Source organism: Danio rerio, chromosome 4, assembly GCF_049306965.1.
Source record: "Danio rerio strain Tuebingen ecotype United States chromosome 4, GRCz12tu, whole genome shotgun sequence".
NCBI classification, from domain to species: domain Eukaryota; kingdom Metazoa; phylum Chordata; class Actinopteri; order Cypriniformes; family Danionidae; genus Danio; species Danio rerio.
Window position 1 is genome coordinate 285001 of NC_133179.1, and position 17500 is coordinate 302500.

A 17500-nucleotide genomic window follows, 5' to 3' on the forward strand; every position below is an offset into this window, starting at 1 on the left:
GTTTACGGCCACTTTTTCAGTCCTGTCACGCTTTAAAGTGAATTTTATTTAAAGTCATCGTGTACACATCAGACTCTGAGCTCGCTGCATCACAAACACCAAAACTTGAACAATTTATAAAAAATGCATCTCTTTCTGACCATCAGATATTGAAAATATATTGCATTTATATTGCGATCGTGATTTTTGAAAGTATCGCAGCGCTTTGTAAATGTTTATTATCACCATCTGATGAGTCTCCCCATACGGTTTGATAGAGAGCTTGGACCCGGAGGCCACTTTGCGTGATGTCACACTTATCAGGCAGATTAGCCAATAATTAGCAGCCTCATGAACAGTGGCGTTGTGAGGGGGGGGGGCTTTGGGGGCTGTATAGTCAAAAGCCCCTGAACGTTCGGAATATGTTGCACTTAAATACAAATAGGTTGTAGAACATTTATTTTGTTATCTAACTGCTTAAAATGAGCACATACATCACGCGCTCTACTTCAGTCAGAAAAGTGGGCGTGTCCAGCTCTGTTTAGGGGGAGTGTCGGAGGAAGAAAAGAGGCTTGGTGTGGGAGTGTCTATTTGGGTGCGCTGACTTTCAGAGTCAAAACACACAACCACAGCGGACAAAGTGACTGTGTTTACATGGACATCTGTAGTCGAATTATTTGCCAAATTATTAAATGGTGGACTTTAACTGCAGTTTGGCTCTTTCATTCAGGGAATTCATTCATGCCCCTCGCCACAAACGAGATATTTGATTCGAGGAACTGCTCTAAGTGTGTATTTTTCATGCAATGTTTGATACCACACGGCGAATGAGAGAAAAAAAACCTCCGCATTTCCCGGAAACTTAGATGCACACGGCAGGCAGTGTCAGAAAGCTGTGTGTGTTATTCCGGTCACAAAATGCGGTGAAAATCCAACACAAGGTTAAAGTTTGGTTGTGGTCCTAACATATTACAGTGCAATAGTTAACTTAGTTTGATACGAACAAACTGAATAAACAAAGAGCACTGGTCGCTCACTTCCCAAATCTGTAGAGACAGGACAATCACCAGCAACTAGAGCCGCGTCTTTATTAAGAGGAGACTAAAGCGAATCCGGATCTCAGCGTTTGCAGATGAGAACAGCTCTCAGGTAAACAATAATCCTCCTTAGACACGTAAGTTATTGTTGTTGAGCGTCGCGTACACTGTTAATCCACACGTGACTCCAGCTGAGCTCTCACAGAGAGAAAATGAAAACTGAACTGCAGCAAACTATAAAAGCAACACTTCACGCTTGTTTTGCCAACACAACGTGGCGTCTCTGCCGTCTAAACACTGTGACAGTAATGAATATTAATGAAGTTGCACAATAGAGCGCGCTGATTGGTTTGAACCGAGCTTTACTCATGCATTAATGCAGCACACTGTAAGACGTAATAAGACACACTCTGGCACAGACGTCCAGTCTGCACGCTGGAACACACGCTATTATCTCATGACCGTGACGCAGCTTCAACAATTAGTTTCAAACCGGAAGTACGAATTTGCTTGAAATAACGCAAAAACAACCAATTTACACTTTTTAGTGAAATATAGGTGTCCTAATAGTGTTTATAGCAGTGTGGGACACATATACCACTGTCAACAGCTCAACACATGTGTTCTGGTGTTTCGTGACCCTGCTGTTAAAGAAATCCCGCCACTGCACTGTCATCATTCAGTCAGTATTCTGAGGAGCTGAAGCTGATGGGGTAATAATACAACTGTTTCACCAAACTCAATACCTTTAACTACTGATGAAGCTTAATATGTGTTTCCACAGTATAAACATGTGTAAAAATAACTGTAATCAATAAAATGTGAGTAATATCAATCTAAATACATGCAAAATAGTCAGAAAAAGGTCAATTGTACTAGCTTTCTAGATATGATACAGATATCTCAACATATTTATCTAGATATAGCTAGTCTGTATTAGTTAAATAACAGTGAGTTAATGTACACACACACACACACACACACACTCAACCACACACACACATACACACACACACAAATGCTGATGGAGAAACACAAACAGCTCGATCTGCTGACGCTGCACACACACACACACACACACACACACACACACACACACACACACACACACACACACACACACACACACAACCACACACACACATACACACACACACACACACACACACACACACACACACACACACATTCGCTTCAGGTGCTTTCATTTGGAGAGGAGAGACAGTGTGTCCGCTGGTGTTTAATTAAAAATACACACTCCTGCATGTCCAATACAGCGTGAGGACTGACGCCCTGCTGCTGCCCAGAACACACAACAAAGAGCCCACGCTGATTAACTCACACACACACACACACATTCACTTACAGACACACCAATCCACAGGAGGTCTAGACCCGCCCACTGACTGCCCACTCAGCCAATCAGTTGCTCTGCCCACTCCAGAGCAGCATCTGATTGGCAGCTCTGACTCAGCAGATTTCTTTCTGTTTGTCTTCAACTCTTCTTAGTTTTTGAACTGAGACAACACACACACACACACACACACACACACACATCATAAATTGACCCTTAGTCTTCTTCACTCAACAGTGTAGATTAAATAAAACACAAGACACAATATAAACTATATAATTGCCCTATATATTCATCCATTCTCCTTCAGCTGAGTCCCTTTATTCATCTGGAGTCATCACAGTGGAATGAACCACCAACTATTCCAGCATATGTTTTACTCAGTGGATGCCCTTCCAGCTGAAACCCAGTACTGGGAAACACCCATACACACACATTCACATACACACTTATACACTACAGCTAGTGTAGTTGATCAGTTCCCCTATAGCGCATGTGTTTGGACTGTGGGGAAAACCGGAGCACCCGGAGGAAACCCACACCAACAGGGGGAGAACATGCAAACTCCACACAGAAACACCAACTGACCTAGCCGAGGTTAGTTTATATATATATATATACACATATAAATAAATAATTAATTATATTTATATTCATATATATTTCTAAATATGTTCAAATGTTTTAGTGCTAGTATGAAGAGTGTGTGTTCAAGGGTAATGATAAACACACACACACACACACACACACACACTCACACACACACACACACACACACACACACACACACACACACACACACACACATGTCCGCTGCGGGGAATGGATTTCAGGCGTCTGCAGTGGAGATACAGCAGTCTTTGTGTTCACACACATCATGTGACCCACACCAAACACACACACACACACGTAATCCTCACACACTGTCATCAAGTGTTTATCAGCAACACAAACACAAACACAGTTCATTCAGCAGAAGCTCAATCTGACCCTGATGAATCTGCATGATTAATACACGGATCTGCTTATTGTGATTGGCCGTCAGCAGAAGGTGCTTGTTCATTGAGTCTTTACATACGCCACTGCACACACACACACACACACACACACACAAACACACACACACACACACACACACACACACACAATGACCATCCTGTGTCTTCATGAAAGATCACAAAGAGCCACAACACACAAACATACAAACACACACAACACACGCACACACAGCTTCTCTTCACTGCTCACACGCATCAATATTAGCATGTTTCAGTCTCTAATAATCCAAACAATCTTAAATCCACTTGTATTTTTTAATTGTTTGTGCGAAATAAATAAATAAATAAATAAATGAATAAATAAATGTGTAGATTAACAGAATATCTGAACTACTGTCAGTAATTAAAGCTGCAAGCAGCAATGAAAGGGACCTCGCACCCGAGATCACCGCCGCACAGTGCCCTTAGACTGACAGAGAACAGCGGACAATAATAATTTAAGCTGATAAATATAAAAAACATGACGATGTCAGCGATTTGTGCCAAGCTTTCTTCTGTCAGCAGGTGGCGCTGTGACTGCAGCTGAATATTGACATGTGGACGCCTTCAGTACAGGACTATTATCTCAGACGTGAACGCTGGGGCAGATTGGACACAGTATGCCCGAGTTATAACTTCCGAAAGCACTAAACACTGAAGTTTGTCAGTCCAGACACACTAAACTCTACATCTTCACAATCTAACATCACTAAAGCCATGCAAACATGCAAACTCTATGAGGAGTTCTTCAATTGTGCATTGGTGGCGCTATCGAGTCATACTGCCACATCACACTGACATCGTTAGCTCTGTTACCATCATATTAGTGCTGTTATTTTATTATTTTTTAAATTTATTTTTATCTGGGGTCGCCACAGCGGAATGAACCGCCAACTATCCCAGCATATGTTTTACACAGTGGATGCCCTTCCAGTTGCAACCCATCACTGGGAAACATATATACACACTCATTCACACACACACACACACACACACACACACACACACACACACACACACACACACACACACACACACACACACACACTCATACACTACGGCCAGTGTAGTTGATCAGTTCCCCTATAGCGCATGTGTTTGGACTGTGGGGGAAACCGGAGCACCCGGAGGAAACCCACACCAACACGGAGAGAACATGCAAACTCCACACAGAAACACCACTTGAACCAGCAACCTTCTTGCTGAGAGGCGATTGTGCTACCCACTGCGCCCCCTTGCTGCCCTTAGTGCTGCTCAGCCGCTTTTAAAAACCAATAATGAATTGAAGATGAGTTGGCAGTGGTTTAGGGCAGGACAGAGGTGTTGTAGATCAGGTAGTGTGTCTGTGAGACGGCCTCTCGTGGATCATTTACATAGTGTAAAATACCACATCAATTTCAAGACACAGAATCTTAAAGCGGTGTAGAGTGAACGGTCCAGCGGTCTGCAGACGTCGACAGTCATGCAGAGTAAACCAGCAATCAGCAGCAGAGCAAACCCTCAACACTGACACACTAGAGGACACGTGCAGGAGAAACTGCAGCAATCATGACTATACCTCTCAATATACCTGCTGAAGAACAATCACACAGCTAGTCCATGCTGTTATGAGCTCTAGGCTGGATTACTGTAATGCTCTGTTTGCTGGCTGCCCAGCATCCTCTATTAACAAACTTCAGCTAGTGCAACATGCAGCAGCCAGAGTTCTCACCAGCTCTAGAAATATGATCACATCAGCCCAATGTTCTCCTCCTGACACTGGCTGCCTGTTCAGTTTCATATTGAATTTAAAATATTACTCCTCACCTATAAAGCTGTAAATAATCGAGCTCCTGTTTATCTAACCAACCTTCTGTCTCGCTACAATCCAACCCGCTCTTTAAGATCTCAAAACTCAGGGCTTCTGGTAGTGCCTAGAATAGCAGAGTCCACTAAAGGAGGTTGAGGCTTCTCATTTATGGCTGCTAAACTCTGGAATAGCCTTCCTGATAATGTCCGAGGCTCAGACACACTCACACACTGTCATTATAAAGACTGACTAAAAGTCGAAACATCCATAATTTCACGGTTCCCCTTTTTCCAGATAAATTCAGTCATTCAGCATCGACCAGCAGGACTATTTTTATATTATTTTATTTTATAACAGTTTACTTATATCCTAATCAGCTTCAGTGTTATCAGTATTATATCAGTTTCCTGCTGAAACAGTGATGATGAATGAGCTTTCAGCCATTAAAAACATCAAAGTTGAATGAGAATGAGCCGGCTGTGTCTTCTTTCAGTGCAGGCCTTTATTTCTGTACAGCACGGCGTGCTTCATTATTTATGGCTGTGTGTTCTGTGAGGTTTTTATTTTGAAGAAAAGCAGAGAAAAAATCATTTTCAAAACAAAAAAGGCAAAACGTCGAGGGTTAGTTTGCTTAAAGTTAAAATATCCTCATGTTTTATTCTCTCTTCTGTGTTTCTTCTGTTGAACACAAGAGAAGATATTTTGAAGAATGTTCCATGGCAGCTAAATGACTGAGAATCCGTAAATGAAGACTGAATGTTCATTTTTGGGGTGAGAATTCTCTTTAACAACAATAAAATACGACAATAATAAACAATAAATGTTTACACTTCTTTAGTTGTGAACTTGACTTCATATTTTTTTTCTTGTAAAAATAATATTTATAACTGTATTTGTATGAAAACAAACAGATGAATGACAATAACAATAAAGCAATAATACACAAATAAAACAATAAATAACATTTCTGCTGGGGAAATGTATATATGACTGCTCAACTTACAAATCAGACATGATTGCTCAACATGCACTATATCAAATCAAACATTTTAGACATTTTGAGTATTTATTTATTGAAAATGAGCTGATAAATAAGCTATCCTCATTTATTCCCGGCTGTATTCTTTTCAAATGTGTCTTTATTTCTGATGTATTAGTACTGTTATTACATTAATGATCTGGTGTACTGCTGCAGACAGTCATGGGATGTCTAGAGGTATGTGTTTGTAAAATGCTTTATGGATGAAAAATAACATCAAAATATTTCTGTGATTATTATTATTGATGTTAAATTTGCTTTATAGCTGAAAATCCTGAATAAAAGCCGACTGATGCTTCATACACACACACACACACACACACACACACACACACACACACACACACACACATATCAAAATGCTTTAAATGTATAAAACAATGCAAAAATACACATACTCCTATTAAATTAATGATGATAGATTTGCAGCAGAATAACGGTGAGTGAAAGCCGACTGATGTTTCACACAGACACACACACACACGCGCGCGTTCATCTGTGTGACCCAGTTTCGCCTGCAGGAATATTGGAGCAGATTCTGATGCTATAGCCTAAGTCTGATATCACACACACACACACACACACACACACACACACACGCACACATACACGCGCGCACGCGAATCCACGGAGACGCGCGTGTATTAATGAGCGCTTCACATTAATAAAGCTCTTTGTCATCAATGAACGGAATATGCACGCACCTGAATGAAGATGAAGATGATGAAGAAGAAGCGCGCACGAGCGGAACTCATGATCGGTCGGGAATCGATCGCACTCTTTGATTCTCGGCGTCGCGCATCCGAACAATAGCGAGTGATGGAACTGCGCTCGGGTTTCCGAACCGAGCCGAACTCGCCCGAGTGTCCCGGTGTCCGCCGTCTCGGTACCGCGGTGCGGGTTCGGCTCTGCGGCGGCTCGGTGAATGATGGAGACACAAGGAGCGTATGGCGCGGTTCTGTCCGGCCGTGTGTGTGTGTGTGTGTGTGTCCGCAATCCTCCAACGCGCACTACCTAGGGAGTTAGACTACATAATGCGAACTATCTAGTGATCGAACACCGGCTGTGATGCTAAATAATGCGCACTATTTAGTGATTGAAGAGCGGCTGTGATGCCGAAGGATGCGCGCTTTCTTGAGAGTGAAGATCGGGAATGAGGCTGAAGGATGCGCACTATCTAGTGAGCGCAGCAGCGATTGAGACACGGAGATTCTGTCGCCCCGCCCTGAATCTCTGAACACTAGAAGACTGAATCTCTCATCAAACCTGCTTTACATCATCCTCATCATCATCCTCATGCTCAGCTCACAGACAGACACCCCTGAACACTGCACTGCTTATTATGCACATTCAGATTATGCCTATTTTGATTATTATGGGTTGGTTTAAATGTAGAAGTGTCTTTATTTGGTTAGTCTATTGGTGTTTATTGATGTAGTTTATTGTAAATGTGTCTTTAGTATAGTTTTTATTGTTTTATTTTTACATCAATTTGTTTTTGGATGTTTTGTGTCGTTAATTTGGTTGTAGCCATTTGCTTTTGTTTTTTAATGATGATTGAATGTAAATTAGTCTTTAATTGGTTGTGGTATTATTGGTGTCTGCTGTTATGGTTTATTGTAAATTTGTCTTTTTATTTGTTTTTTATTGTTTTATTTAAATGCTGATGTTAATTTGTATTTATGTATTTGTTGTATTGATGTCTAGTGTTGTAGTTTAGTTTACGTTTGTCGTTTTTATTTGGTTTCTGTATTGCTTTTATTGTTTAATTTGATTGTTTTGATGATGATGATGATTTGGTGTGAATTTGTCATTTTATTTGTTGGATGAATAGCCACTCTATTGGTATTGGGGATATAAATAAACAATAACAAACAAATAAACAAACAACAGCACCAACAAAGAAAATCTGAAGAGTTCGAATGCAAAAGCCTTTAAATGGCATCTGAAATTTGCATCAATAATAAACATTGTGTGTGTGTGTGTGTGTGTGTGTGTGTGTGTTCAGTTATTGACATTTATGATGAAGCACATGTTATTTTTATATCCTTTAAAGAGAAATACCTCAACATAAGCACAGGAGGATGAGGAAAAATGAGCATTGCAGAATCAATTTCTGATGCATTTAGAGGCTTTAACAACTGAACAGTTCAACCTGACACAATTCTGTCTGGATTTAAAGCAGCTCAAGCAATCCAAAGTTAAACATATAATATATATTAGGGGGAGGCATGGTAGCTCAGTGGTTAGCACTATGGCCTCACAGCAAGAGGGTCGCTGTAAGAAGCAAGTTTGCATGTTCTCCCCGTGTTGGTGTGGGTTTCCTCCGGGTGCTCTGGTTTCCCCCACAGTCCAAACACATGCGCTATAGGGGAACTGATCAACTACACTGGCCGTAGTGTATGAGTGTGTGTGTGAATGAGTGTGCATGGGTGTTTCCCAGTACTGGGTTGCGGCTGGAATGGTATCGGCTGTGTAAAACATATGCTAAAATAGTTGGCGGTTCATTCCACTGTGGGGACCACTAATAAATAAAGGACTGAGCTAAAGAAAAATGTATTAATAATTATATAATATTTACACCTTCTAAAGAAAAAAAAAATAATGAAAGTGTTTTGAATCATAACACAATTTAAGTTTTCTCTAATAATAATATTTGTATGAGTGTTTAATTAAATTATATATATATATATATCACTTGGAAATAATATAACTTTGAGTCTATTCCTATTTGTGACTGTCCGCCTCCTGAATCACACATCCAGCTTCAGTAATCATCAGATAATCAAGTGTAATCTTCATCTTTACTGTGTGTTTACTGAGCTAAATAAACATTTGCATGAGATATTCAGAGTTCAGATCAATCTGTAAAGCGCTGATAGATAAAGCATGTGATTTGGAAACCGGAAGGCATTGATGTGTGTGGTTATTCTTCTCTCAGTATTGTTCAGCAGATGAATGATGTGTGGCCTGATCCTGTCATACTTCAGTCAATTCACTCTTTAAACACAAGAATACCATAAAACAATGCAGTAAATTGTGTTTTAAAGCACAGCATGATGGGAAATGTCATCTCTGTTGTAGTTTTAATAAGATTAACAATAAGTAAATCAACAGTTAATAACAGAATCACATGTTCATTCTGCATTATTCTGCATGAATATTGGGCTCAGTTTAGTGTCAGCTTGACATTTGTTGTTAGCGTAAACCTTTTACTTACATGAACAACACTTCATCACTGTTTTCTGTCCTCCACAGCTCATATTCATCTGCATATTGTCAATTTATAATAATTAATGTTAATAATAATGTGAGAAAATAAAACAGCCCAAATTAAACCAACAACTACAGTCCATCATGAAACAAACACTGACACATTGTTCATTATTACAGTGTGTGCCGGTGTTAGCTATTCCCAACAGATCTGCTTATTAAAACAAGTCTCATACACTTTCCGTCTTATACTTCAGACACACACACACACACACACACACACACACACACACACACACACACACACACACACACACACACACACACACACACCGCTGCCCTCTTACCAGCAACAGAGCAGCTTTACAGCCGCCGGCCAATCAGCATCCGGCAGACGGGAGCTGCTCTCTGATTGGCTGAGAGCTTCTCCACGGTGATGGAATGTGGACAAAGGGTTTCCCTGACGATCTTCAGTCTGAAACACAATTAAACACAGCAGCGTCAGTCTGATCACACACACACACACACACACACACACACAGCGGATAACGCTAATATAAACACTGATCATCTGTGTGTGTCTGAACCAGCTGTATCTATCAGACTGTTTGTGTGTGTGTGTGTGCATGTGCGTGTGTTTGTGTGTGTGTGTGTGTGTGTGTGAACTGGCTGTATACATCTGTCTGTGGCTGTCTGAAGCGGCTGTGTCCTTCAGTCTGTGTGTGCATCTGACTAAACTGGTTATGTCCATCAGTCTGTGTGTGTGTGTGTGTGTGTGTGTACAGCAGCTGCAGTAAACCTGAAACACAGATGAGTGTCTCCCTCTAGTGGTGAATCATTTATGATATATTAAAGAGCGTTTCATTAATTTAAGTCCTCCTCCGGCCATCACTTGCTCACCTTATTCTGCAGCTTTAGTTCTTGTTGTTCAAAACACACCAGCCTTTCTTTTCTTCTGTGAAACAAATGCAGATGTTTAGCACAATGTTCATGCTGCTCTTTCACAATGACAAGAGATGACAAGATCAAGGCTCATAGAGTCAGCTCAGACTAAAACTAAATTAATTCATTCATCATTTAAATGTTATTTAAATCTTGAAACAAACACATATAAAATATATATTATTATTATTGCTTTACTTTGTTTTTTTGTCTTCTGCTTGTGTTGTAAAGCATCACTTAAAATGTGCTACATAAAATAAACTTTATTATTAGTAGTATTGTTGTTATTATTATTAATGCTATCATTATTATTATTGGTGTTGTTGTTATTATTATTATTACTATAAATGTTATTATTGCTAATAATATTATTATTGTTGTTATTATTATTGTTTTTTTATAAATGTTATTATTAATAATTTTGATATTATTGTTGGTTTTATTGTAAATGTTTTTATTATTATTGTTATTACTATTGTTTTATTGTTGTTATTATTGTTTTTATTCTAAATGTTATTATTGTTGTTATAATTATTCAAAATGTTATTATTATTATTGTTGTTATTATTATTATAAATATTATTATTTATGTTATTGTTATTTATTATTATTATCATCATTATTTTAAATGTTATCATTATTGTTGTTGTTATTGTTATTATAAATATTTTTATTATCATAATTATTATTGTTATTATTACTTATATTAATGTTATTAATATTGTTGTTATTGTTGGTTTTATTATAAATGTAATTATTATTATTATAACATTTTTATTGTTATTATTAGTATAAACGTTATTATTGTTGTTATTACTATTACTGTTATTATTATAAATCTTATTATTATTGTTGTTATTATTATCATCATCATTATAAATGTTATTATTATCCTTATTATTTTATTATTGTTTTTTGTATTAATGTTATTATTAATATTGTTGTTGCTATTGTTATTATTATTCATATTGTTGGATTTATTATAAATGTTATTATAATTATTGTTATTACTGTTGTTTCTACTATTATTATTGTTGTTTTTATTATTATAAATGTTATTATTGTTATTATAAATGTTTTAATTATTGCTAGAATTATTGTTATAAATGTTATTATCATTATTGTTATTATTATTATTATTATTTAAAATGGTATTATTGTTGTTATTAATATTATCATAAATATTATTATTGTTATTTTTATTGTTATAAATGTTTTTATTATTGTTGTTATTATATTATTATTATTATTATTATTATTATTATTATTAGACTTTCTCCTGAAAAGAAAATATATAAGGAGAGACAGTGTGAAAAATAAGAGTGTTGTTGTGTCGTTGCAGTGTTATTAGTGTGTAAACGCAGGCGTACACTAATGTTGGAGCAGGTTCACCATAAACTGTTTAAAGCATCCTAAAAGGTCTTTCTGAGAGGATCAGGCCAGTGTGTGAATCTGTACTGTGTCCAGACTCCAGGAGCACTTCTGCAAATCACATTCAAAGGAGGATCAACTGTTCTCTGTGTGTATGTGTGTGTGTGTGTGTGAGTGAAAGTGAGTGTGTGAGAGTATATGTGTGTTTATGTAAGTGTGTATTTGTAGGTGTATGTGTGAGCATATGAGTAGGTGTGTATGTGTGTGTGCGTGCATGTGAGTGCATGTGATGTATGTGAAAATGTGAATGAATGCATGTGTGAGTGCATGTGTGTGTGATCGAGTATGTGAGTATGTGTATGTGTATGTAAGTGTAAAAAAGTGTGTGTGTGTGTGTGTGTGTATGAACGAGCATGTGAATGTGTGTGCACATATGACTGTGTGTGATGGATGTAAATATGTGAATAAGTGCATGTGTGTGTGAAAGAGAGACAGTGTGCGCACATGTGAGTGTGTGTGAGATCGAGTAAGTGAGTGCATACGTGTGGGTGTGTGTGCATGTGTGACTGAGTATGTGACCTTATTTGTCTAAGTGTGTGTGTGTGAGTGAGTGCACATGTGAGTGTGAATGTATCTGTGTGTGAGTGTGATTGAGTATGTGTGTGTATGCGAGTGTGTATGTGCATGCAAGTGTCTGCATGTCTGTGTGAGTGTGTATGTATCTGTGCATGTGTGTGTCATCCAGCAGGTGTCACCGTCGAGTCATGTTGATCTGCTGGTGTGTGTGTGTGTGATGCGGGTCTGTGGGCGGATCCATCAGTCTTTAAACACACACACTCTCCTTTTCTCTCTGTCAGTGGATGTCAGCGCTCTCACACACACACTCACACACACTCGTCCGCAGATCAGATCAATTCTCACGGTGAGTCTGAGTCTCTCATTACTGTTCGAACATTACTGAAGATTACTGCATGATGAAGATGATGAGCTGTGTGTGTGTGTGTGTGTGTGTGTGAGTGTGAGAGAGAGAGAGTGAAGTTTGAGCTGGACTGATGTTTGGGTCACTGTTAAAGGTCAGTGTGTCGCTCTGTATCATTGTGTGTATGTAACGGATGTTGATTCTTGGTTCTACATCTCAACACACACACACACACACACACACACACACACACACACACACACACACACACACACACACACACACACACTATTACGGTTATGCTAAATGATCTGCTGTCTGTATGTGTGTTTGCATTAGTACACTTGTATAATTCATATTTTCATGTATATAATACAGATATTCTCACCTCTATATTAATCTTTCATTATTAATAGATTAAATAATTGTTAGTTTCTGGCCTGCTTTCTAATAAATATCTGTAAACATTCTTAAATATGCAGGTTTGTTTGTAGAAAAGCTCAAACACAAACACAGTAATGTTAACATGTATACACTATTATATTATTGCTATTTTATTTTCAGTAATTGAGCTGTAATAATCGCATTGTTATTCACAGTTTAGTCTGATTTTATTTAACATTTATATACTATTATATTATTAATTAATAATATTATACTATAACAGAAATTGTATTAATAAACGATTCCTAAGATTTGTAATATATTGAGCTTTTTTGGTTTATTTTGATTGTTATTGTATTACTATAAGTGTAATATTTATACGATAAATATTTCTATTTAGGCGTTTTATTTTAATGTAGCAGTTTTATTTATTAATAAGCTATTGCTTCATCCTTAACTAGAAATAAAACTTTAGTTTTAATCACACAATTAGTAATTATATTTGATTGCAGGTTATTTTACACTGTTCATGTTACTGTTTACTTATGTTAATTATTATTCATTAAAAATACACTACTGTACAGCTAATTTTATGATTAGTGTGTGCTTAAACATAACATTTTCTGCCATGACTACAGTAAGCACATGAAACAGACACTGTACAGTACACTCTGCATCTCAACTATATAGATTCAACTATTAACTACAGCTGAACGCAACATTATTAAATAAATGTTGAATATTAATATTTCGAGTGCTGTTTAAAAGAGCACAAATTATTTGTTTCTACAGTATCTCCTGTTATATTTTTCATCATTCATTTAGTTTGGCTGGAATCTATATTAAAAAACTAAAAACTGCTGTGGTCAATAGTATTAGCCCCCTTAAGAAATGTTTTTAACTGTCTACAGAACAAACCACTGTTGTCCAGTAACTTGCCTAATTAACCTAGTAAAGCTTTTTAATGTCACTAAAGAATCAGTTATCAGAAATAAAGTTAAAACTATTAATCAAAACTATTAATGATGCGATATAAATACCTGAACTGTAAAATTATATGAGGTCTCAATGATGAAGACAAATGCTGCGATTCAGACCTCAATCAGTCTCACAGTGCTGTTATCTGGTCATGTGACACTCTCCATATCATGTGATCTTTACATTCTTCACTTTCATCCAATCAAACTCTTGATGAATGTTTACTATAGTGGGTGAACTGTGGCTTTAAAGACCTATTATTCCCCTTTTACAAGATGAAAAATAAGCCTCTGATGTGCCAATGTATAAGCATCGTTGCATATTCATGAGTATTGTTAAATATTTGCACGTATAGTTGAGTATTGCTGAGTATTGTTGAGTATCGCTGAGTATGTGTTGACTATTGCTAGGTAGTTGCAAGTATTGCTGATTATTGTTGAGTATTTGTGAGTATTCTTGAGTATTGCTGAATATTGTTAGGTATTTGTAAGTATTGTTGATTACTGTTGAGTATTGCTGAGTATTGTTAATTATTTGTGAGCATTTGTGAGTACTGTTGAGTATTTATGAGAATTGTTGATTATTTATGAGCATTTGTAAGTATTGTTATGTATTTTTGAGTTTTTGAAAGTATTGTTAAGTATTTGTGGGTATTGATGAGTATTTATGAGCATTGTCAATTATTTGTGAGTATTTGTAAATATTGTTGAGTATTTTTGAGCATTGCTGAATATGTTTGAGTATTGTTGAGTATTTATGAGTATGGTTGAATATTTGTGAGTTTTACTGAGTATTGTTGAGTATTGCTAGGTATTTTTGAGTATTGTTAAGCCTTTGTTGAATATTGCTGAGTACTGTTAAGTAATGTTGAGTATTTATGAGTATTGTTGATTATTTGTAAGTATTTGTAAATATTGTTGTGTATTTGTGAGGATTGTTGATCCTTTATAAGCAGTTGTAAGTATTTTTAAGTTTTGGTAAGTATTTGCAAGTATTGTTCAGTATTTGTGGGCATTGTTGAGTATTTATGAGCATTGTTGATCATTTGTAAGTATTTGTGAGTATTGTTGAGTATTTGTGAGAATTTGTTGAGTATTGCTGAGTATGGTCTGAGTATTTGTGAGTATTGTTGAGCATTTACGAGTATGGATGAGTATTGTTAAACATTCTGGAATATTGTTGAGTACTGAAGAGTATTTATAAGAACTGAGTATTCATGAGTATTGCCGGATATTTATGATGAGTATTGTTGAGGATAGTACTGATTAGTATTGTTTAGTATTTATAAGTATTGTTCAGTATGACTTTTGACTATTTTAAGTATTTATGAGTATTTGTGTTGAGCATTGTTAAGTATTGTTAAGTATTTATAGATATTGTTGAGTATTTATAAATATTCTTGAGTAGTTATACATTTTTTAAGTATTAATAAGTGTTGTTGAATATTTATGAAGATTGTTGAGTATTTGTGTGTTGACTAAAGTTAGGTATTGTTGAGTATTTATGAATATTGTTAACCATTTATAAGTATTGGTAAGTATTTATGAATATTGGTGAGTATTAATGAATATTGTTGAGTATTTATGAGTATTGTTAACCATTTATGAGTATTAGTACGTATTTATGAATATTGGTGAGTATTAATGAATATTGTTGAGTATTTATGAGTATTGTTAACCATTTATGAGTATTAGTAAGTATTTATGAATATTGGTGAGTATTAATGAATATTGTTGAGTATTTATGAGTATTGGTGAGTATTTGTGTGCTGAGTATTGTTAAATATGGTTGAGTATTTATGGATATTGTTGTGTATTTAGCAGTATTGTTGAGTATGTATGAGTATTGATGAACTGACCTGACCGAAAGGACCTGCTGTTTGACGTCTGTCATCTGTTTCAGCTGTAGATGATGCCGTCGCCACGGTGACTCTCTCTGCTCTCTGATTGGCTGGTTCGCTGGCGTTGTCATGGCAAAGAGTCCAGAGGTGAAGCTGGCAGTGTTTGGGAGAGCAGGAGTGGGAAAGTCAGGTGAGTTTAGTCACATGGTGCTGAAGGCTTTCACTTACAGTGTGTGTGTGTGTGTGTGTGTCAACACATCAGTGTGTGTATGTATGAATGTGTCATATATATATGTATTGAGCAGCGCACACTCATACCTGTACAGCGAGTGTGTGTGTGTGTTATGAATGGTCTGGCAGGTGCCATGGCAACAGTATTCAGCTCTGCCTGCGTCTGTTAGCCTCTCATTACAGCAGCAATCAATGAAAACAACTGCTCTCCGGAAACCAATATTTGCAGGAAAATTACGCTTATTTTAAACAGCACGCTTCTGCTTGATCAATTACTGACCAGAAACAAGCGCTCAGTCATTCTGGCCCATTCAACAGATGCATCTAGCTAAAAATGTTCAGATGTTCACGCTGTGAAAGCAAACAGAAACACCGCACTGACTCTGTGTGTGTCTCGTTTCAGTCCAAATATCTAAAACTCTGAAATCAGTCAGCATTTTCTAGACAAGTAACACATATAGTCTTGTGTTCAGAAATAATGAGTCAACATGAGCCAGTCTTTAATGAAAACAAGCTAAATAATCTCAAAAGGAAAACCAGACTATTTCTCTTGCCCAGATTATTGTGCTTGTTTTAATGGAAAACTCTCTTCATTTTGACTCTGAACACAAGAATATATTCTGGACTGGTCTAGAAAATGCTGACTGATTTAAGAGTTGTAGATATTTCGACTAGAAACGAGACAAAACTGTAAGTTAGAAGAGCAGTTTCTGCAGTGTGAAGAAGAGAACAGTTGCGTGTGCTTGTAAACTCTTTCAGACAGGATCAGTCTGAGGTCTGGAGCACCGCATTATTAGCTGCCTTCAGTCTGACGGACACACAGAGTAATTAATAACGCTCTCAGGCTGATCTTATCTCCAGCTCAGTACAGCGCAGTAGCGGCGGCGGCGGCGGCGCGGGGGAAAGCAGCCGGCTGGCACTGCTGCAGGAACTCTGGAGGCTTTATGAGCTGGAAATATCTGAGTGTTTGTGTTACGCTGAAGAATCTGTCCAGCAGACCTGATGAAGATGCTGCTGCTGCTGAGGACACACACACACACACACACACACACACACACACACACGAACACCACTAGACTACATAAATACCAGACCACAATAACAGCAACAGAGTTACAGCTCTAACACACACAGACTGAAAACACACACACACACACACACACACACAGACACGGAAAATACAGAAAGAAAACACACCCATAGACATTATGAAAACACACTCTATTATACAAACCCCACAAACACACACTTTCACAAGCACAATCAACATACACACCCAATACACACAAACACACTGAAATCACACAAATAACACATACACACACTCTGTCACACAAACTGGCACAAACAGATTCAATACACACACACCAACTGAAAAACACACAAA

The 17500-nt window shown here is 37.3% G+C and overlaps 2 protein-coding genes across 29 annotated transcripts in view; one reads left to right on the forward strand and one right to left on the reverse strand.

Moving 5' to 3' along the window:
• ptpro (protein tyrosine phosphatase receptor type O) overlaps nt 1-17500 on the reverse strand; it is a 55420-nt gene that overhangs the window by 21883 nt on the left and 16037 nt on the right. For 17 of the 28 annotated variants that reach the window (XR_012401472.1, XR_012401471.1, XR_012401470.1 and 14 more), the window contains 3 exons: nt 15901-16035; nt 10349-10403; nt 9796-9923 (listed from right to left, as the gene is read on the reverse strand). Coding sequence is in view for 5 of the 28 variants with exons in the window: in XM_073945893.1 (XP_073801994.1) it covers nt 6940-6990 (51 nt within the window). In the remaining 23 variants the exon portion in view is untranslated. Of the gene's footprint in view, nt 1-6939; nt 7185-9795; nt 9924-10348; nt 10404-15900; nt 16036-17500 lie in introns of those variants that run through there. The other 11 variants (XR_012401473.1, XM_073945904.1, XM_073945912.1 and 8 more) reach the window with 3 other exon arrangements.
• rerg (RAS-like, estrogen-regulated, growth inhibitor) overlaps nt 12624-17500 on the forward strand; it is a 23221-nt gene continuing 18344 nt past the window's right edge. Inside the window, exons 1-2 of the mRNA NM_001327837.1 lie at nt 12624-12683; nt 15945-16072. Of these exons, the coding sequence (NP_001314766.1) occupies nt 16012-16072 (61 nt within the window). The 5' untranslated portion in view covers nt 12624-12683; nt 15945-16011. The remainder of the gene's footprint in view (nt 12684-15944; nt 16073-17500) is intronic.